This window comes from Chenopodium album, chromosome 13 (assembly GCF_948465745.1).
Source record: "Chenopodium album chromosome 13, dcCheAlbu1.1, whole genome shotgun sequence".
NCBI classification, from domain to species: Eukaryota; Viridiplantae; Streptophyta; class Magnoliopsida; order Caryophyllales; family Amaranthaceae; genus Chenopodium; species Chenopodium album.
This window is the reverse complement of record NC_137846.1, coordinates 5476984-5497898: the sequence shown is the minus strand read 5'-3', so window position 1 is coordinate 5497898 and position 20915 is coordinate 5476984. Positions and strand designations below refer to the sequence as shown.

The following is a 20915-nucleotide window of genomic DNA, read 5'->3' as shown; positions in this document are numbered from 1 at the left end:
AAGATGATTTGAAAATGCGGCGTTTAAAGTTAACAATAATCTTATTTTTAAACATTAATGCATAGATGGAAGTTAGAGTGGTGAAGAGTAAACCTGATAAAATGATCTAGCTCTAATTATCTAGCCATACTTGAATTGAAATTAGCATTTGGTTGACATAGAGCCATAGAGGTGCATCTCATAATAAGTAAGGTGGCATAGACTTCTAAGTTAGTTGACTCAATTCGACATAATTACATATATAATCGAATTGAAAGACTCATTACCTAAATATAATCCGATCCAAACTCGAACCGAATAGATAAAAAACATCTAGATTAGACAAGAACATAAGTCGCACTTTTGATGACGGAGGGAGTATATTGTTAGCCCATATAACAAACCCAAACCCCAACTTCAAAGTTCAAACCAAACCCCCAACGACCCAAACATCCCCACCCCCAAAATAAAATACAGTAAAAAAAAATTAAATATATAAATAAATAAAGGATCTAATTTGTAATTTGGCGGCTGAGAAACGGCCAACAGTTGTGGGAACAGAAGAACTAAGAAATCAAGAACGAGAAGCACCCAGAAACTATTGCATTCTCCGAATTCACATCATGCCTCTTGCTTGGAGATTTCACCCTTTCGGTTCTGTAAGTTTAATCCGTTCTTTAAATTCCAACTACCTGTTTTTGTGCATTTCTGTTATTGATTGATTGTTGATACAAACTGAATTGGATGGGTTAATATTTTAGCTTTTAATTTTATTTGGGTGTGATTTGATTGATTTTTACAATTCAATCTTAAATTATCATGAAGAAAAAATTTAGACCCATATGGGTTAGGACAGTCTTTCTGAATTCCAATGTTTCAAATTCAGGTGATTATATATAGCTCAATTAAGAAAATTGGAATGTGGGTTTTGCATATGTGAAACAAGACTGTTGAAATTGGGCATTATATATTGATTGAAGGTAGTGATGTTTGAATCATATGCGTCTATTGTGTACACATGTACACATGTGAGTTTTCCCACATTGGAGGATCAGGGAGAAAACAACCCGCCTTATATGCCTAGGGAGTTACTTATACCAATTGATTTTGGGATGGAACCTCGCGGCATAGCCCAAACCTAGAAACAAGACAGTTTTACATCTGTTTAACCAAATTGAGTCAATGGGTTATATATCTACCCAATAGAACTACATACATCATGATTGATATATTCTGCAACTTTCGGTAGTTTCTAGAGTTTCTGATTCATAAACTTTTCATTTTGCTTATAAAAACATCTGCATTGTGGTATTGTAGCACTTATATATGAGTAGCTGTTATTAAGTATTAACTCCCATTCTGAATGTCACTTGGTAATTGTTGTTTGAACCTTCAGACTTTCAAGAGTGCAAGAAAATTTATAGGGACTTCTCTGGCAGGCAAGCCTTGTGCATTATTTTTTTTCGATTGAGTTATGCCTTTCTTTACAATTTCGCTTATATTGAGTTGCTGTCATGGTTACAGATGCTATTCCATCAAATAACCGAAGGTGGCATTTATTAAATGGAGGAAGAAACATTTTGCTCTTCAGAAAGCAGGTCAGATTTGTGCAGACAACAAACCGGATGTCAGTCCCTGGAACCTCACCTGTTATGAAAGAAAATAAGATTCCGGACTATCTGAGGGACAAAAAAATGATTCCCGATGCATCTGCTCCCAGCAGTAAGGACATCGACCTGTTATATCAATTTTTTGATCAAAGGTCAGCAGAATTTTTCTTCGATCTGCAATCCTTATTAAGACTAATTTTTAGAGAAGCACGAGTCAGTAACCTTACCTAGAGTGTGGCAGGGGTTGACCATGCAGGGTAATATACAATTGACTAATGAGTTTGCTTGTAGAAAAGTTCTCTCTTGCCTTATTGTTAGAATCCAACTCCTTTCAAATCCCGGACCGTGACACTTATGCTTGCTTTGCCCATCGCAGTAATAAGCTGGTGGTATTGACTGGAGCTGGAATGAGTACTGAGAGTGGAATCCCAGATTATAGAAGGTACAAGTAGTTTCTCTTGTATATATCTTTCCCACTCTTTATCCTCTAGAGTTGATGCCTATATGGCTATATATGCTTTCCGAAAACCTCTTTAATTGTATGAGGGGTTGCCCCTAATATAACTTGACCTCCAACTTTAGCATTGATGGGTATTCACTCAGGTTTGCTTCTGTTGATTGTGTTCTTTAACATTTATTTTTACACTTGGAAACATGAGTTGTGCCTGTAATATTACGGAATGAGGTCAATTGTAGGCTGATGGAAAGCAATCTAATGGTTTATGACGATTATGATACCGAGGCACTAGAAATTTGCCTGCTGTAATTTTTAATGGTAGATGTTTGGCTTTTTCGAATGAGATGCTTTGTTTATCTCTTGATGCTTAATTTATATAGATACGGATATCATGCTGTCATAGGGATGTGGTTGAATCTTGAGAAGATGATTAATCCATAATCATATAAATTGTGCAACATTTTGATTAATATCTTGAGGATTTAATTTTTTTAGCATCTTACAAAGGAATATAATGTATGGATATTTTTGCAATTATACCAATCCTCATAAGTTAACCTGCTGACTAGTTTACGTACTTGCAGCCCAAATGGAGCATATAGTTCTGGTTTCAGACCCATTACCCATCAGGTGATCTGAATTCCGAAGGCATGTTTTTTTAATTTGCAGTATTCAAGAACTTCATAGTTAGCAGTCTTAGCACATAACTTTTATAGTTTACTCCTATATGCTGTAGCTTATTTCACGAGTGCATTTCATTTGGTTCTCAAGTGGTCACAATTTGTTTAAACAAGTGTCTAGGTCTATTATGCTGAATGTTTGGCAAATGACAATTTTTTTTGTCATATTCGAACTAGTTGCAACTACAATAAGCGATTTTGTTCAATTAGGTTTATCATCTTCTAGTGTTTTTTATCATTTAAGCTAAAATTGTAACTGAAGGGGATCAGCTGTGTTCTCTGTCGGAAAGGACTGAGTATATGTTTCCAGTCTTCACTTTTCTTTGATTTTCATCTCAAAATGTTTATGCATTTAACTTTTCAAACAATTGATTTATGTTTCCTCCCTATTATATGCTACTATATATAAGTAGGAGTTTATCCGCTCAGGCAAGGCTCGCAAGCGTTACTGGGCAAGGAGTTATGCTGGGTGGAGGCGATTCACTTCAGCGCAGCCAGGTGCTGGTTACTTTGCATTATCATCTCTGGAAAAAGCTGGAAGAATTAGTTATATAATCACACAAAATGTTGATAGGTATTCTGATCCCCAACCTGTGCTTTAAAGTATGTAGAAACTTAGATATGTAATCCTTGATGCAAGTGCTTGTGGTTTTGTCAGGCTGCATCATCGAGCTGGCAGCAATCCTCTCGAGTTACATGGAACTGTATATACTGTGGGTTGTATTGAATGTGGCTATTCATTTTGTCGGCACTCATTCCAGGACCAACTGAAGGCACTTAATCCTAAGGTCAGCTCTTACTTATATATTGAATCTGTATATTGATTCATGATTATAAAAGCTGTATTCTGGAAGCTGTATATTGCTCCCAGGATGTCTAGGAATTCCCTCAGAGAATATATTTGTTACTCTTATTAACCAGCATCTTGTTATTGGTTCATAACTTCATATTATGTCTAGCAGTGATGGGAACAGCAGAGTTAAGAAATTTGTTTGCTTATGACAATTTTGTTTTTCAATGGATATTTTCGTATTTTTCATCACATGTCATACTGATGTATTGACATTGATTTGGATCGCTCTACTCCAATGAAATGTGATGATATTTACTACTAATGGAGGAAGTTTTATGGTCTTGGAGATGGTATTAGATACTCTGCATTGTCATTATTGGGAAACTAAGATGATGTTATATTGCAGTGGGCAGCAGCACTTGATAGTTTGACTTTTGAAAACCCTGGGTCGGACAAAAGTTTTGGAATGCGAATGAGGCCTGATGGTGATATCGACATTGATGAGAAATTTTGGGAAGAAGATTTTCACATTCCTACTTGTCCTGATTGTGATGGAGTACTGAAACCTGAGGTAACATAGTTTTCGACTTTCCGTGATACTCTAACCCCTGCTAGAGAACACCTTTTTTTGCTGACTGAGTTTTCTGATGAGAAGTCAGTTTCTGCAATATCAGCATATTTGTGATTATGTTGTGGCCCTGTTCATATATAGGTTGTCTTCTTTGGTGACAATGTACCCAAGGACCGAGCTGACAGAGCAATGGAAGCAGCTAAAAGTTGTGATGCATTTCTGGTTATTGGGTCTTCTCTAATGACATTTTCTGCTCTCAGATTAGTGAGGTAGTACTAAATATGATTATTTTGATTTCGTATTAATAAGCATGCTGAAAAATGATGACCTAGTTTCCTCCGTATACAGCAATCTATTTGCTAATAGTTATGTTTATTACTTCGTATAATATTATTAATATACACTAAAGAATTCAATGTAAACAAAATTTTATGCTATGCACTGAATGGTGAACATGAAGACTACTACCTTTTCTTGAGAAGGATTTTCTGTGTGAATGTTGCAGAGCAGCACATGAGGCAGGTGCAGCTACGGCAATTATAAATATTGGTACTACCAGGGCTGATGATATTGTGCCCTTGAAGATCAGTGCTCGATGCGGTGAGGTATGCCTTTTTTATAATTACATACTTTTATGGAAGAGGTATGATGCTATTGCTTTTCCAGTGAGACCTGGTGAAAGTTGTGAAATTGCCTCAGCCTGAAATGATTTGACCCAAAACCAAAATTACATAACTCAATTTGACCTGATCCAACCTGAAAATTAAAATGGCTAAATATGGTTGGTTTTTCACAAGTAAATTAACAATAGATTTGAATATGACCTGATTAAGATTTAGCTCAAACCTGATTTAATTGGCTAGCTTATGTATTGTCTTTGCGATTTTGAACTTTTGAAGTATAGAATGTTTTCCATTGATGTATTCGTTGACATTGCAGATACTTCCGAGATTGCTGCATACTGGATCTCTGAGTATTCCGGCTGTTCAATCATGACACCTAAGTGACTCAGGTTGAACGTTTTGGATTTTCATTTTCAGTGAACAGGTAATCATAAGTTTTTCTTTTACTTTGTAATGAACTTTGCAAATTCTCTAAAAAAATCCAAAAAAAAATTTTGCACACTGCAATATACATTTTTTATTTCCTTTTTCAGCGGCTGTTGCAGAAGTGGTAGACTGTATGTCTGTATCCATTGGCTTACATTGTGTTAATATCCCATGAATCTGCAAGTGCACGGTAGACATTGAAATATGGTATTCTTGCAAATTGAGGGTTTGCTTCAATTCCTAAGCTTTCACTGCGCGGCTGCGCGTAATGGGGAAATTCTGAAATAAATTAAAATTGTTTAGTGATGTTGCCCATTATATTAGTATTAGTGTATTATGATCAACAAACTTGGATCCATGTTACAGATATGAACATTCATGTGGCAGTAATTTTAGTCTAGGCCTCTAGGGGTAAACTTTGTAAACTCAATGAAATTGAAATTACTTCGTATTTTGTATGAATTAAGAAGTCCATTTTTCTTTGTGAAATTAAGGATCTAAAGACAGGAATGTAAGTCTTATGTTATTAGACAATATTGTATTAAATACATCTCAAGTAATTACATTTCTAAATCAATGGTGAACATTGCCTCGAAATATCCTCGTCACTTTTTCTCACTGTTATGTTTTTGAAGTTTACAGTATATACTGATATACGTATTTGGTCATGTCCTTGATCTACACGTTATACTATTTCTTGTTTGATATGGATGTTGTAAATAGTTTCAAATTTTTGTTTATCTATGAAATAAGCTCTCATGCCATTGTTGCACTTCTTATACTTGAATACTCCTAAAATAGCTAGACAATTTCTAAACTAAAGAATCCAATCGGAAAATCAACCCTTTTTTTTTTAACACCAAAAATCAACCTTTTTCACATCATCCTTCCTATGTTTATTTTTCCGTATTAATTAAACTAATAATTTTTCCAATTCCATAAATAATTTGAGGCCAACTCATACATCAGTGCAACCAGTGCCGTCTTGGACATTTTAGGGGCCCGGAGCGAAATCTTAAAAAAAGGCCCCTAAATTATGAGAATGTATTTCATAAATTTTATATTACAAAGTTCACCAAAATTATTGATTTTAATCGATCCTCCGAGCATTTTTTTTAAAGCAAATTCATCAATCAAACCCTCACAAGCTATATTTCCACTACCTCATTTTATTTATTTAAAAAAAAGTCAAGAATTTAAACCCGAAAAATAAAAAAAATTAATAAAGAAGAGAAGTTCAGTAATTAAAGCTAACATAATACGAAGTAGAATTTAGGTAATTAAAGCAAAGAAATAAACTAAAAGAGAAAGTAGAAAAGAAAAAAGGAAAATGAAAGCTCATATAAAAGAGAAAATGAAAATCTAAAAATACAAAACAAAAAGAAAATTAAGCAAATAAATCAAACCCCTGCTTTAGTGCTTCTTCATTTCCTCCATTTGAACCCAAAAAAATCACTTAAGCTAACTAAATTAATCTTTTGATTCATCTTTATTTAGATTAAAAAGAAGCAGTTATACTTGTCATTAGTATTACATTTTATTTAGATTAAAAAGAAGCAGTTATACTTGTCATTAGTACTACATTTCATTTATTTATCAAAAAATAGTTTTTTTTTTAAAAAAAATATAAAAAAAAAAAAAAAAACAAAAGGGGCCCTACAAAAGGGGGCCCTGAGCGATCGCTCAATGAGCTCCCCCTAGTAGCCGGCACTGAGTGCAACAATTTGGATATCTACCTTTTTTTTTCGAAAATCTTGCTAACAATTGACTCAAGTCACTCTTTTATTTTTTGGAAACACTCAAGACCATGAGGTTTATCTCTTTTCCAAAAATATAGGTTTCCAACCAGGAAAAAAATAGCGAGAAAAGATTTCTTTCACCACGAAATATTCAATTATGGAAACAAAAGACCTCAATTTTGGCAGTAAAATTAATCACCAAAAATATCCCTTATTTTGCTATTTTCCTAAACCTAACCTAAAAAGAACTATTGTATTAAACTAACACTCTATATATTTCTATTCAATCATCATAATTTAGCTACAACAATCAAAAGAAAAAAAAAAACACACAAAATACAAGTATAAAGGTTCAATTTTAATAGATCAGAGATATGGAAGAGGTGAAATCATTAGGGTTAATTTATGACGTATTACAAGATGAATGGGTGCTAGACTTATTGACATCTTTTTCTTCTACTAATGAAAGCACCCCAAGTAATAATAATAGTTCCAATGCTCCTAGTACGCCCACTAGCTACGAGTCGTGCCACTATGACTCACCCGTCTCAACATCATCATCATCATCACCATTGCCATCACCATTACAATCGTCGTTACCATGTAGTAACAAATATAACTGCTATAGTAAGAGTAAGAAGTCATCTACACGAAAAGGTCGAGCATCGTTGTCAATGTCATCATCATCGTCGTCTAAGGTGCCCTACTTAGTTCACTTGGCAATGTGTCACGGTCATGGGAAATTGTGGCACGCGGTAAAGTCTAGTTGTATGGGATGTTTTAAGGCTAATAATAACAAGAAACAAAGCAAGTGTAAGGGAATTTGTAGTGATATTAATATTTCTCGAGTTTTAGTTCATAAGAGGAAAGGAAGTGATGAAATTAAAGAGGAAGATTTGAAAGAGGCTATTGATTTTTGTAAGAGATCTGCTGCTTTTAGTTGATTGAATTTGAGCTAGTTAACTAGGTTTTATAATTGTTGTGTTTAGCGATAACAATGTACGTGTTTTTGAGTTTAATCTTGTGTATCTTTTGTACTTTGTTCATTTACTTTGGAGTATTAATTTTTAGCTAATGTTGTTATTTTTGTGTCAATTAAATGTTTGGATGATATAATCAATAACTAACCGTCCACCTTAAAAAACCTTGGTTTGGGGGTGAGGGTTTAGGGTTAGCTTCAATCGGTCAATATGAATAAAATAGTGGGTCTAATTCAATTTTTGGATTGGATGGCTGATTTCAATTTTGAGTCCATGATTGAATGGTTGTTGACGCCTAGAGATATTTGGGTTTGGATCCAACTAACAAGTTAAGACATATATACACATGATATGTCTAATAACTCGATCCCAATTAGTCATAATACATATAGACATAGTCATCCATAGTCAGAACCATAAAAATGTTTTTTAATTCAAATTAAAGTACATAAATTCAACAATATTTAGACTTTTAATAAAAAAAAAAAGAAAAAAGTTTAGTGCTCATAAAAGGTCATTTAAGTCATAACATTAAATTTCATATGAAACTCAAGCTAGTAAAATTGCAATTGTTTTGGCTCGATTTTTGGCAAGTCTAATAATATGGAGTAGGGTTGAATCTACATTCATAACAATAACCAATTTAATCTAGATAAGACTCAAAAATCTTTAAAACGTGAGTATCATTTTAAAATCAAAAGTCTATCCTTTTCCAAAACTCTAGCTTTACTGGCCAATCCGGAAAATATATAGTAGTAACAAAAATATTTAAACATAAACTTATTTCAAATTTAAATTAAAGGGGAAACTGCCTTAATTTAAGCAGTAAAAATTAAAGACCAACAAAAACTTAAATTTTCTCCTTTCATAAATTGTTCAATTCATATATAGCTCGTTAATGTATGATGTATTATTATGTGATGCATCTAGGTTATCTTTCTACTAATAAGAGGGCAAGTAAATGCTCTAATACTACTACGCCTTCTAGCGATTACGACTCGACTATGTCATTACGATCATCATTGTCGTCGTTATCATCGTCATCATCATTGACATTCTCATCGCCACCAAGCAATAACAATTGTTTAGCAAAAGTAAGAAATCATCTTTGGAAAGGCTATCGACATCGAGTAATACTTGTATGATGCCCAACTTGGCTCACTTGGTAAGGTGAAAACACATGTGATTAGTGTTTTGGCATTTAGAAACACAAAAAGTACTTTAAGAAGGAATTGATGTCTTACCACAAACCTAAGCAAAGTAACGAGGCATCTCACACTCCGAGCATTAAGGCACGCACAAACTTGGAGTACATGCTTGGGTAACGGATTTGGTGTATATCATAGCTATCTGCCTGTCAACATATTTTATTGAGATGGATTTACAATAATGTATTATTCTGTAAAAGTTAAACAAAGTATAAACAATAAATTATAAAAGGAAGAGTCACCTTGATATCACAATAAATTATTATAAATCCGTCTCATACAAGATTTTGCCATGTCGTCAGCATTTTTTTAAGTTCATTCAATTTTATGTAAAACACTTATTAGGTTACACTTACATTACACGTATCAAGATATTTATACAATAATCGGTACAGTCTAGCTAGCTACGAGTATAATATAAGTACTCATAAAGTGTACGAACATGAAGCTCATAATTTTGCTAGAAGAAGCTAGACTCATTACTTTGATTTGATTAGAATAAAGAGCATCAAAATATGTAGGAAATGAGGCTTTTCATGACAAAAAGAGAAGATGCATAATCAAGCTCAACAAGTAACCATTCATACCTTCATATACATTTCTATAAATAAGTTCCATCAGTTAGATTTTTCTTAGTAAGTTCACCTAAATCTTCTTCAATGGCAAGCACATTATTGACAAGCTCTTGTGCTTCAACCCTCGTGTCAAACCGGGCCTCATCCAGCCCATTACCAAATGGGTTGGGCCCTCGTTCGAGGTTGTCCCAAGCACCATCACTAATTAAGACCCCTTCATCAAGGTCTTCTTTGGTGGTGAGAGCCCAACAAGCAGGAGGTGGAAGTCCAAGGAGAATTGAGCCAATCTCATCTGAACAAATCCACAAAAAGGTTGCCCTACTTGAAACTTCTCCTTATGGTAAATATTCCACTCCTTCAACTGCTTTGCTATCTTACATAGGTGAGGAGGATTCTTTTTCTCCTTAATATGAAGTACATTACTCGTTCCATCTCTTATGGATGTACCATGATAATAAGTCACTTTCTAAATTTGGTAAGTTCAACTGTTTTCACATACGTGTTATTTTCTTTAATTATAATAAATATCGGTAACACTTAATTTTCTTCTAAAGTGATACAAGTAATAAAAATTTATGAAAAAAATGTACCTCAAATTGAAGGTGTAAGGTGTTATATGATTGGATACCATGAAAATTTTCTCTTGATATAAAATAAAATAGAATTAATCGCTTCATTTTAACCACACACTTAATTTATAAAATAGACTATAAGCATACTTTCTGTATCTCGAAATAAGAGTCACATATACTAATTAATTAGTCACCTTTGATTTCCTGAAATAAAAATAGAGAACGATAATATTAGATTTTCAAACATAACCCTACTGGAAAAAAATGTAACTTGTTTTGCAGTGCGCACTCCATGGAACACTAGTGAGGACGAGCATGAGATCAAGATGTGGTTTGACATGCCAGGACTAGCTGGTGAAAACATAGAAGTGGAAGTTATAGACGACTTGCTTTACATCAAAGGAGATGGGGGTGTAGATGCATTTGGTAACAAGATCATGAGTCCTTTCGATAGTAGGGTTCAACTTCCTCATAACTCTTGGAAGGAAGAGATTACGGCCGTGTTTAAGAATGGTGTCCTCTACATAACTGTGCCTAAGATCACCAAATTCGAGCACAAAGTTATTCATGTTCCTGTTAGATCTATTTCATAATTATAACATTTAATTTGCTTGTGAAATTGGTCTTCTGAACTTTTATGGACGACGTATGGATTTCTTCATACATAAGAAATTTGCTTTGAATAATTGTGTAATAAAAGAGAAGCTCAAGTTAAGCTTGAATGGTATGTACTAAGCTGTATAGATCGGTTGTTTGTTGAAGCTACCTATACTAATAATAAATAAGACAATTGGTCGATATTATGTGGTTGTGAAAATTATTTTCATTCTTGTTCATTATTCTGATTAATCATGGTGTTTAAATTGCTTGCTCATGACATTGTATAGATGTTTTCCAATTAACAAGGGACTTTTAATTTATTTGCATAATTTCAATGTGATCATTATCCTCACTCTTAGGTCCGCTTATCATAATTTTATGTTTGATTGTAAGAAGGTAAATTAAGTGAACATATATACATTTAATAATAAGTTTTTATAAGATAAATTTTGAGTTAATAAGTTTAAACTTTAATGTATTCTCATTCCTCAACACAACAATACCTTATGTTTTGATAGGATAAGTTCAATAAGTAACCTGAAATCAACACTTGGAAAGAATAAAATGTACTCCATAATTATTTTAATAAAGTGACATAAGAAAGGTAGTAAAAACTAATTTGCCTGGTTTTAATTTTTTGGTAGTGCAAATAAAGTGTCAGTCAATGACGACTAAGCCAAAAAATGATGTGATCTGATTATACATCCTATACTGTAAAACTATTAAACTAATTGTCGCATATGTTAGTGTCTAGAACAGCAATTTCATAATTAGAATGTACTTAAAGCATATAGGATCATACAGTGTTGTGTACTATGCAAAAGCCAAAAGCTTAAAAAAGCCAAAATTATGTTATAAAACTAACACGAAGTATACTACTTTACTATATAAAATGGAATTTTCTTTACTTGGATCCATGTATTATAATTGGGAATTATGTATGTAGAATATACGGAGTACTTCATCATACTTTTGCATGATGTACAAATTTTATGCTAATTAAGTACATTATTACTTATTAGGGTGTGTGTTTTCACTCAAGTTCACTTTATACGGGGTTACTAACCTTGAAGTTAACTTATCTAGCTTAATGGTTCTAAAATTGGCTTATCTTATCTTAACTTAATAGAATTTAATTAACTTGACGTAACCGGAACTAACTAGCTAGCAAACATTAGTTCTATTTCCAACATTTAATTTCTAAAAGGCCTAACTTGCTACTTTAATACATGCAATGCATGAATGTATTATGGAGTATTTCATTTCAATTTGCATTATATTGTTAGGGTACTTCTCATTATCATATGAGTGTGAGTATTACTTCATTTTAATTTCGAGATTTTCAGAATGAAAGAACAATTATCAAAGAGCATGAATTGGGAGTATTTCATCTACATATTAAATTATTGTAATTTGTAACAATAATCATGATTCATGATGTACAATAAAAAATATTGGATATATCTAGCTTTTGATGTTCCCGACAAGTAAATAGAGATTCTCACGTAAAATGTGTGCTCAAATAGGAGAAATTCCATTCTCCATAATTACTCCATCAATTTTTCAAACAAATCTCAGCTCACTAGATTTGGACATTACAAACTGTAAAGAACTCTTTAAAGTGCTTCGTAAATAAATAGGGCACTTATAAAATGTTATATATAAATATAATATAATAGTTGTATATATAATGTACTCTACATCTTTTTTCTAGCAGAAGCTGAATTACTTTAATTGTTTTATTTTTAATTTTTATTTAGGAAATATACTTTGCTTTAATTTGAGTATAGAGAATATATATTTATCAATATTATGAAATAATAATGAAGCTTCTTCTACAAAAAAGACTTAAAACTCAACCGATTTATAATTAATATATCTCCCTATATAACTATAAATAAGCTACTAATGAGTGAACAAACATACAACTTGCAATTTACATTTATTTACATTGTTTTAGTGAGCTACCTAATTACATCCTAATAATTATAGTCTAGTAAGCTCTACTTACTTATCTTCAATGGCAAGCAACACATTGACATGCTCTGGTGGTGCTGCCACTATGGTGTCAAACCACACGGTCACCGGCCGCAGCCCGGCCCTAGCTGGTTTTGGCCAACGTGCCGGGGTGTCCCTAACACCATCATTGAAGACCCCTTCAATGGTGGTGAGAGCCCAACAAGGAGGAAGTCCTAAGAAAATGGATCCAATGTCACCTGACCATTTCCACAAAAAGGTGGCCCTCCTTGAGACTTCTCCTTATGGTAAGTATTCCTCTTTTATTTTTTACCACAATGGGTTGAATCTTTCTATATTTCACTAGTTACTTTTTTATTTTACCAACTTTGACAACATTATATCCTATGTACATAGTAACATAGGAGTTATTTAGTTGATTTTGGTACTCACATAGTCACATTGTGACTTGTCTATATATACAAGTACGGATCAATCTATTTTCCTAGTCTAATATTATTAAAAAAAAGTTTCAGTTGACTCACTTGTCTATATATAGGTCAAGTTAAATTATACAATGCATGATGCATGATATAAAAAGATTGCGATAATAACAATACATCCAAGGCTCCAATTAAATTTGTTTTTTTTTTTTTTTTTTTTTTTTTTTTGCAGTGCGTACCCCTTGGAATACGAATGAGGATGAGCACGAGATCAGGATGTGGTTTGACATGCCAGGACTATCAGCTGAAAACATCGATGTGAACGTTGTCGACGACTTGCTTGTGATCAAGGGAGACGGTGGAGTTGATGCATTTGGAAACAAGATATTTAGTCCTTACGATAGCAGGGTTCAACTCCCTCTTAACTCTTGGAAGGAAGAGATCACGGCCGTGTTTAAGAATGGTGTTCTCTATATTACTGTGCCTAAGATCACCAAATTTGAGCACAAAATCATCCATGTTCCAGTTAGATCCGTTTAATTAATTTTCTCACAAGTTATTGCATATTTATGAATTAAATGTCTTCAATACTCTATATGGGAGACTAGGTTTTGTGTGTGTTTAAAAAACTTGTATTTGAATAATTACTGTGTGATAGAGAAGCTCTCTACATACTTCTTTGCTTCAATGTTTCAAGTTGTATGACTTTGTTGCTTAATTAATATCTTATGACAATAAGATATGTTTTTAACTTTTTACATACGAATACTAGTTAAGGGCATGCGCCACACGTGATTTTGAAAACTTTATGATATTTTTGGAGAGCATTCCGTATAAATTATACTTCTTCCGCCTCATATTAATTAGTTGACTATGCCATTTAGGCATAAATGTATATACGTTTAGCAAAATTAATAAAATTTTGATATTTAGAAATTAGACGTTGAGACGAATCTAACATAACCTTATATGATTATGTTTTTTCTATCTTAACACTAAATCACAAAACGAAGTCAAAGTAAGTTATATGACTAATGTACAAAGTTAAAGCATATTGTTATTAAAAAAAAAACGTATGTTAGCTTTAGTGTAAGTGTTAATGGTCCTATGGACGTGATTGAATAAAGTTTCTGATTGTATGAAGTGATAAGTGCACTTGAATCAATTCAATTCCTAAAAATGGGGTTTTGGCATATAAAAAAGATAGCTGTACTGTGTGGAGTTGATGTTCTTATTTCACAACATAGACACAAAACTTAAATTGTTTGGATCGAAAATTTTATAACAAATGTCGTGCACTACGTACTATTAGTAATATGTACTACGGAGTACTAATTAAATAATGTACCTTCATGTATCACAATAATTAATATATATATATATATAAAGGGGAGTTTTTTCCCGAGTTTTTAGAGAGCCACGTAAGATTTAATTTTCTTAGCTCGCTACGTAGGATTATAAATTTTTGTTGTAGCCAATTAAATAAGAGATTATTATTTTCTTTTAAAATTAAATAATTTAAATGCCACGTAGGTAAAATTGGCGAATGAAATTTTTAAGTTTAATTAATTAAATATTATATATTATCTTTTAATATTAGAAATTTTATCTAAATATATAACAAATTTTAATACATTAATACAAAAAAAAAATATTTTAAAAAAATCAAACAAACCGTGCATTGCATGGGCTTCATCTAGTAAAATTATACGGAGAACTATATATTAAAAATCGTTTTTAAATGTGTTTATGTGTCACGTGACACTCCCTCAATGGCTCAACTATATAAAAAACTTTCTATGCAAATGTACGAGTAGTATGATTCCCAATGCGACCATTAATTAATACATCTACCTCCATATTACTAATATCAAGCAAAATTGATGAAATATTAATATTTGGATACTCACAAAGTCACAAGTCACAAACAAGTACTCTGTATTAGCTTAGCCATGCATGTTAGTTAAACCTGAATTGGTGTTGTAATAGCATTAGGTTGTTAATTAAGTGATTCGGATACTCACAATATAATACTCCCGTAACTTAGGGCATGTTCACATTTACTGAACTAAACTGAACTGAACTGATTGAACTGAACTGAGCTGAAATGAATATTTTATGAGAGGGGGAAATTAGGAGCTGAAATGAAGTAAACTGAACTGATTGGAGCTGAACTGAACTAAAATTAAGTTGAAGTGAACACACCCTTAATTATTACATTAAATTTAAAAGTAGATCCAGACCAAAAAAAACTTATAAAATTTACAATAATGATTTGATTGTCTCATGTAAAATTGTGCTATATCTATCGCTAAAAAAAAAAAAAAATAGTACCCGGTACTCCATATGAAACTAATTTATACTAGCCACGTAAAATTTCTTTAGCCTATTTGGTTTGGATAGAGTCAATTTCACATTTTTTTTTTTTTTTTTTTTTTTTTTGTTTTGATACGTGAGTCTTTTTGGTAGGAGAAGCCTCCATGACTCCATGTGTAAGAAATGACGCTTCTTATAGCAAAAAGAAACGGCATCACAATACAATAACTCAACAAGTCACCATTTATACCTCCACATATATCTCTATAAATAAGCTCCCAATCGATGAATAAACAAACAAATTACATTTTTATCTCACAAAAATTGTTTTAGTTGAGTTTATTTTTAGTAATTTTACCATTTTTTTTTTTTTCCTTCAATGGCAAGCAAAGTGTTAACAATGTTAACATGCACTGCTGCTTCAACTCCAATATCAAACCGGGCCTCAAAAAGCCCATTACCGATTGGGTTGGGCCTACGTTCTAGGCTTTTGGTGATGCCATTACCAATTAATATTCCTTCTTCAAGGCCTTCTTTGGTGGTGAGAGCCCAACAGACAGGAGGTCCGAAGAGAATTGAGCCAATGGTGAAATACATAGGTGAGATCTACTTGATACATTTTAAAGACGCAGTATTCATGTCACAACTCATAATACTATATATCGATTCTTATTACTTGTCCTTATTGCTCTCTAAACCCTTAAAAGAATATACTAAATAACTTTCTAAATTTGTATGGTATTCTTTCAACTAGCCATATTATACAAATGTATACTTTCAAACTTAGTGTTATTAACTAATTTAATGAGCCGTATGTAATACGGAGTACTATTCATGCTAAAAAAAAAGTACTTACAATTTATTACCGTCTAGCATACGTGTTTAAATAAGTATATATAGATTACCCCTTCCTAGATATAGTTGTCCAGGCTCAGCTCTTTTCCTAAATTTGAAATAAATTATGATTAGATTTTCAAACATACCCCCACAAGTTAATCAATAATTCGTTTAATTTGCAGAGCGTACACCTTGTAATACTTCCGAGAACGAGCGCGAGATCAGGATGTGGTTTGACATGCCGGGGCTTGCAGCTGAAAACATAGAAGTGGAAGTTGTGGATGACTTGCTCATCATAAAAGGAAATGGGGATGTTGATGCATTTGGAAACAAGATTTTTGAACCTTATGTTAATAGGGTTCAACTTCCCACTAATACTGTCAAGGAAGAAATTACAGCTGTGTTTAAGAATGGTGTTCTCTATATTACTGTGCCTAAAATTACCAAGTCGTCTGAGCCCAAAGTTAAACATATTCCAGTTAGATCCACTTAATATTATTCATAATTACACATATAAATTGAAAATTTTACGGTAGTCTTTTGAAAAGGGTTAAAGATATGCTAGATAGAGCATTATAATTGGTTAAATTAGTTTGTCCAGATTATCATTTTTTTTTTCCTTTTTTGAAAAGGTCCATATTATCATTTTCATTTCCTTTTTCTTTTTCTTTTTTTTAATACAAAATATTTAAAATCATCTTTATTATTTTAGAAATTCTTATTATTATTTCCAAAATGTCTATTTTGGAAATTTGTAGTATTATTTCCAAATGATGTGGAAAAAATAACCAATCAATCATGCATTATTAATATATTATGGTGAATTTTTAATAGACCACTATAAAATTATCCTATAAATATAGTGTTTATTGTGTAATAAGAAATGTACTTTGTATTACGTACTTTAATTTGTAATAAAAAGAAGCACAACTTTGTACGTACATACATTTTAATTTTGAAATATATTTTGTAAGCTGTATTTTATTACTCAGTTTGTTGTATATTGGACTCAAGCCACTTATTAATTACTTTGTATATTACAGAGTATAAGACAAAGAATAATCAAAGATTTATGTTATGTGGTTAATTATTAAAGGAGACAATTAAGTCATACATATCAGATCATGTCAGTTTGAATATATAGCTATAATTATGGCAAGTGAAACAATACTTGCACGTACTTGTAATTATGTAGTCACAACTATTACAAAATGCACCATGACTCTAAAACGAACACGTACTTATGATTAATAACTTTATTCATGATTGAATTACTAGAAACGTGCACCATATACATGCATGGTTGCATACACCTACAAGTTCAATCATCATATGGTTATTGGTTAATCTCGTTTAAGGAAGCGAAGGGACATAGTGGTGAATCGCCGGGGTTGATGAGATCGAGTTGAGACTGAGGGCACAAAGGGCCAGGGACTTAGGATCCCAGGCTAACCAAAGTGACATCGTAATGGCCGATGCCTAGCTTAGTTGGTGGTGACAATAGTACATTATAAGTTCACAACATAATAGGTATATGATCGTATCATTTCTATGGCCACATACGTACTGCTGCATTATTGCCCGGGATATTCAACTTTTTCACCGTTGTTATCACATGATCTAAATTATTGTCTTCCATTAAGCACCTTCATATATCTGTTCATTGTATTTACCTCAACTTCATTCGTCCCCTATTCTCCTACGACAAAATCAACAACATCCTCTAAGGATTGCGCGCGCATATAGTTTAATTAGGTATAAATTACAGAAATATTAACTTTTATGTTTGTAAATTATGCACAATTTTGATCATTAATAATTTTTAATACCTTTTGTGAAAATGTAAAAGGTTAGGGGTACACAAAGTGTACAAGATTCTTTTTGTACACCACCAATTAAAAAACGCCAACTCAGCAATGTATTTATGGAAACAAAAAAAAAGAAGAGGGAAAGGAAAAAAAAGAAGAGGGAAAGTTTGGGCGGTACATTTTTCATGTTGGGCGCCAAACTGATGAAGGTGGGAGGGAAAAATTTGTGTGGGCGGCAACAATTAATGTCTCGATTAATGGGTAATACACCATTAATTTCCAGATTAAGCAAAGAAATTTCCCTTCTGTTGCCCCATGAATTCATCTTTTCCCCCAAAATTCGTTGGCGAAGAACACAACCCATTTGATTTAGGGAACGAATTGTGAAGAAATTATTCAAGTTTTCGATTCAATTTCGTCAATCAATTACAAGTATTTGCAGGTAATCTTGTTAGCTGTAGGATTATTTCGTTTAAAATTCCTAATTTGATTTTTATTATAAATTAGGGTTTATATTGTATGAATTCTGAGTAAATGATTTTTGAGTTAAAATTAGTTTTATGTAAAGATTTAATTGAAAGGGTAGAGCGTTTCGAGTAATACATTGATATCTATGTTGTGTTTGGTTTTGTTTGTTTTTATAAGTGTTGTTTGTGAGGGTTGAATATAATTGAAGGTGTGTTGCTGGGTATAATTGTAATTGAATCAGTTTTTAAATAAAATCGAGGTGTGTATTGCTGTTAATAATAATTTATTTATTTATAGGATCTGTTTGTTATTCGTGGGGTCATATAGTCAATATAAAAACAAAATATTAATTTGCAGTATCTTTTTATATTTTGTAGCATATAAAATAATACTGTTGTTTGTTTGACAGTGTGGCAATGTAATGGAAAGTGAAAACGGGGCCTCTCGTTTGAACATTGATCTGAATGTAGTGATGAACGACGTGGTTAGTTCTATCAGAGATGTAGAATAATCAAACGATGTAACTGTTAATATTGGGGAACTTCCATTCGATCTTAATGAAGATGTTGAGATTAATAGCATTGGCACTGAAGAGGTAGATGTGGAGGCTAATATTAATATTAATGGACATGATTCTCATAATGATAATGTTGAGATTGATAACATTGGCAATGAAGAGGCTGATGTGGGGGTTAATGACCATAGAAATGGACATGATTCTGAGAATGAAGATGATGAGTTTAATATCATTGACAATGAAGAGGTTGATGATGTGGTTAACAACATTAGAAATGGACATGATTTTCAGAATGGTTCAAACGGTGAAGAACAACATAGTGGTACTCCAGCTGTGGGTATGTATTTTGCAAGCGGTGAAGAATTTACAAGGTTTTGCCATATGTATGCCTTTGAGAAAAATGTTTGTATTTGTATGAATTAGATATGAATCAGTAAGACAATATTTAAATTGATCCTGTTAATACCATTTTGATGCTGTTTAAATTCGCAAAGATGTTGTTTTATGGAATTTGATGCTCAGAAATGCGGAAAGGTTTTGGGTTTGTAGTAGGAGTTTCATAATTTCAGATATAAAGAAACCAGACCTCGAACTGTTTTATTGACGATTCGTAACATTAGTATTTAAAAGTACTAATTTATATTAGGACGTTACTATTTATGGGTAATTAGTGAATGAAATATAAAATGCAAACAAAAATAATAATAATTGGTATATTGAATTTAAATTAATCATAATTCGGATTGTTTTATTGATAATTAGTATCATTGGTATTTAAAAGTCTAATTTAAAATGGGAAACATTAGTATTTATGGCTATTATGTAAATGAAAACTAAAAATAAAACCCAAAAAAAAAAAATGGAGTAGTTTGGATTCGAAAACGGAACACTTATACATAATAGGAAAGCATTCACCAACTACACCAAGGGGTATCAGCACATATATTATCGTACTATTTATTTATTTGTACTATTTATATTTATGTCAAATATATTGGATGATTCTATTAAAGACAATATGATTCCTTAAATGGTAATAATACGCTTATTAATATATTATGATGATTATTGTATGTTGTTGTTTGGTTTAATAATGTGTTTCAACAAAAAAAAAAAAAAAAAAAAAAAAAAAAAAAAAAAAAACTTAAATATATTAATCAAAGTGAGATATTTTAATAGGCGGTCAAATTTAAAACTATTTCAATGCACACCGTCATTCGCTAAGGGTTTGTTCTCTTCGCCTTATAAAAATAATTTTTAGGTCTAATAAGTTCAGATTAGTTCAGATAAGTTATAATAATGTCCAATAAGTTAAATAAGGTCTAATAAGTTACATTAAGTTAAATAAGGTCTAATAAATTTCAATAAGTTCTAATCAAGTCTAATAATAAGTAGGAGTGTCCATTCGGTTTTTGGTTTGAATTTAGCTCAAATCCAATCCGATCCGAAATAAATTTCGATTTTCAATTATCAAATCCAACCTGACCTGAATTCCTCACCAAATCTAATCCAATTCAAACAGATTTAAAATTCGGTTATTTGGACTCATTACGAGAGTGCAAATTAAAATACGTTGCATATATTTTGGGCCTAATGCGATAATAAAAATTAAAATACAATAATATAAAAAATTATTTATTAAAAGTATAGTTGTACACGATTAATAGAAGTATTGAAAACGTAAATAGGTTACATGATAAATAGTAATTATTATAATAATAGTTTAGCATGATTATATTAACAATACTTATTTATAA

The 20915-nt window shown here is 32.0% G+C and overlaps 4 protein-coding genes across 5 annotated transcripts; all 4 read left to right on the top strand.

The window, feature by feature from the left end:
• The first annotated feature begins 481 nt into the window (after window positions 1–481).
• On the top strand, window positions 482–5717 carry LOC145576087 (NAD-dependent protein deacylase SRT2-like). Its single transcript, XM_081633876.1, has 12 exons — window positions 482–638; window positions 1376–1418; window positions 1504–1741; window positions 1966–2031; window positions 2631–2676; window positions 3140–3300; window positions 3385–3514; window positions 3926–4090; window positions 4232–4359; window positions 4596–4695; window positions 5030–5137; window positions 5247–5717. The coding sequence occupies exons 1-11, from the start codon at window positions 603–605 to the stop codon at window positions 5084–5086; spliced, it is 1170 nt and encodes a 389-aa protein (XP_081490002.1). The 5' UTR covers window positions 482–602; the 3' UTR covers window positions 5087–5137; window positions 5247–5717.
• A 3867-nt stretch (window positions 5718–9584) lies between these two features.
• LOC145576086 (small heat shock protein, chloroplastic-like) lies at window positions 9585–11002 on the top strand. 2 transcript variants are annotated; one of them, XM_081633874.1, is made up of 2 exons: window positions 9585–10023; window positions 10496–11002. In XM_081633874.1, exons 1-2 carry the CDS (start codon window positions 9726–9728, stop codon window positions 10804–10806), a joined length of 609 nt encoding a protein of 202 aa, XP_081490000.1. In that variant the 5' UTR covers window positions 9585–9725; the 3' UTR covers window positions 10807–11002. The 2 variants fall into 2 exon arrangements, with proteins under 2 accessions (XP_081490000.1, XP_081490001.1); XM_081633875.1 differs by having other exon boundaries at window positions 9604–9981; window positions 10496–10999.
• Window positions 11003–12736: 1734 nt separating this feature from the next.
• On the top strand, window positions 12737–13930 carry LOC145576085 (small heat shock protein, chloroplastic-like). The gene is made up of 2 exons (XM_081633873.1): window positions 12737–13077; window positions 13445–13930. Exons 1-2 carry the CDS (start codon window positions 12834–12836, stop codon window positions 13750–13752), a joined length of 552 nt encoding a protein of 183 aa, XP_081489999.1. The 5' UTR covers window positions 12737–12833; the 3' UTR covers window positions 13753–13930.
• Window positions 13931–15795: 1865 nt separating this feature from the next.
• Window positions 15796–17330, top strand: LOC145576084 (small heat shock protein, chloroplastic-like). The gene is made up of 2 exons (XM_081633871.1): window positions 15796–16127; window positions 16548–17330. The coding sequence occupies exons 1-2, from the start codon at window positions 15908–15910 to the stop codon at window positions 16856–16858; spliced, it is 531 nt and encodes a 176-aa protein (XP_081489997.1). The 5' UTR covers window positions 15796–15907; the 3' UTR covers window positions 16859–17330.
• The last annotated feature ends 3585 nt before the right edge of the window (window positions 17331–20915 follow it).

What these genes read in the sequence shown, in the direction of transcription:
- LOC145576085 (XM_081633873.1), top strand. Translation starts at nt 12,834, where the DNA reads ATGGCAAGCAACACATTGACATGCTCTGGTGGTGCTGCCACTATGGTG. An exon ending in CCTTGAGACTTCTCCTTATG is followed by an intron (nt 13,078 to 13,444) that starts GTAAGTATTCCT and finishes TTTTTTTTGCAG; the next exon opens with TGCGTACCCCTTGGAATACG.
- LOC145576086 (XM_081633874.1), top strand. Translation starts at nt 9,726, where the DNA reads ATGGCAAGCACATTATTGACAAGCTCTTGTGCTTCAACCCTCGTGTCA. An exon ending in TGCTTTGCTATCTTACATAG is followed by an intron (nt 10,024 to 10,495) that starts GTGAGGAGGATT and finishes CTTGTTTTGCAG; the next exon opens with TGCGCACTCCATGGAACACT.
- LOC145576087 (XM_081633876.1), top strand. Translation starts at nt 603, where the DNA reads ATGCCTCTTGCTTGGAGATTTCACCCTTTCGGTTCT. An exon ending in TGAAGGCACTTAATCCTAAG is followed by an intron (nt 3,515 to 3,925) that starts GTCAGCTCTTAC and finishes GTTATATTGCAG; the next exon opens with TGGGCAGCAGCACTTGATAG. An exon ending in ATGGAGTACTGAAACCTGAG is followed by an intron (nt 4,091 to 4,231) that starts GTAACATAGTTT and finishes GTTCATATATAG; the next exon opens with GTTGTCTTCTTTGGTGACAA.
- LOC145576084 (XM_081633871.1), top strand. Translation starts at nt 15,908, where the DNA reads ATGGCAAGCAAAGTGTTAACAATGTTAACATGCACTGCTGCTTCAACT. An exon ending in GCCAATGGTGAAATACATAG is followed by an intron (nt 16,128 to 16,547) that starts GTGAGATCTACT and finishes TTTAATTTGCAG; the next exon opens with AGCGTACACCTTGTAATACT.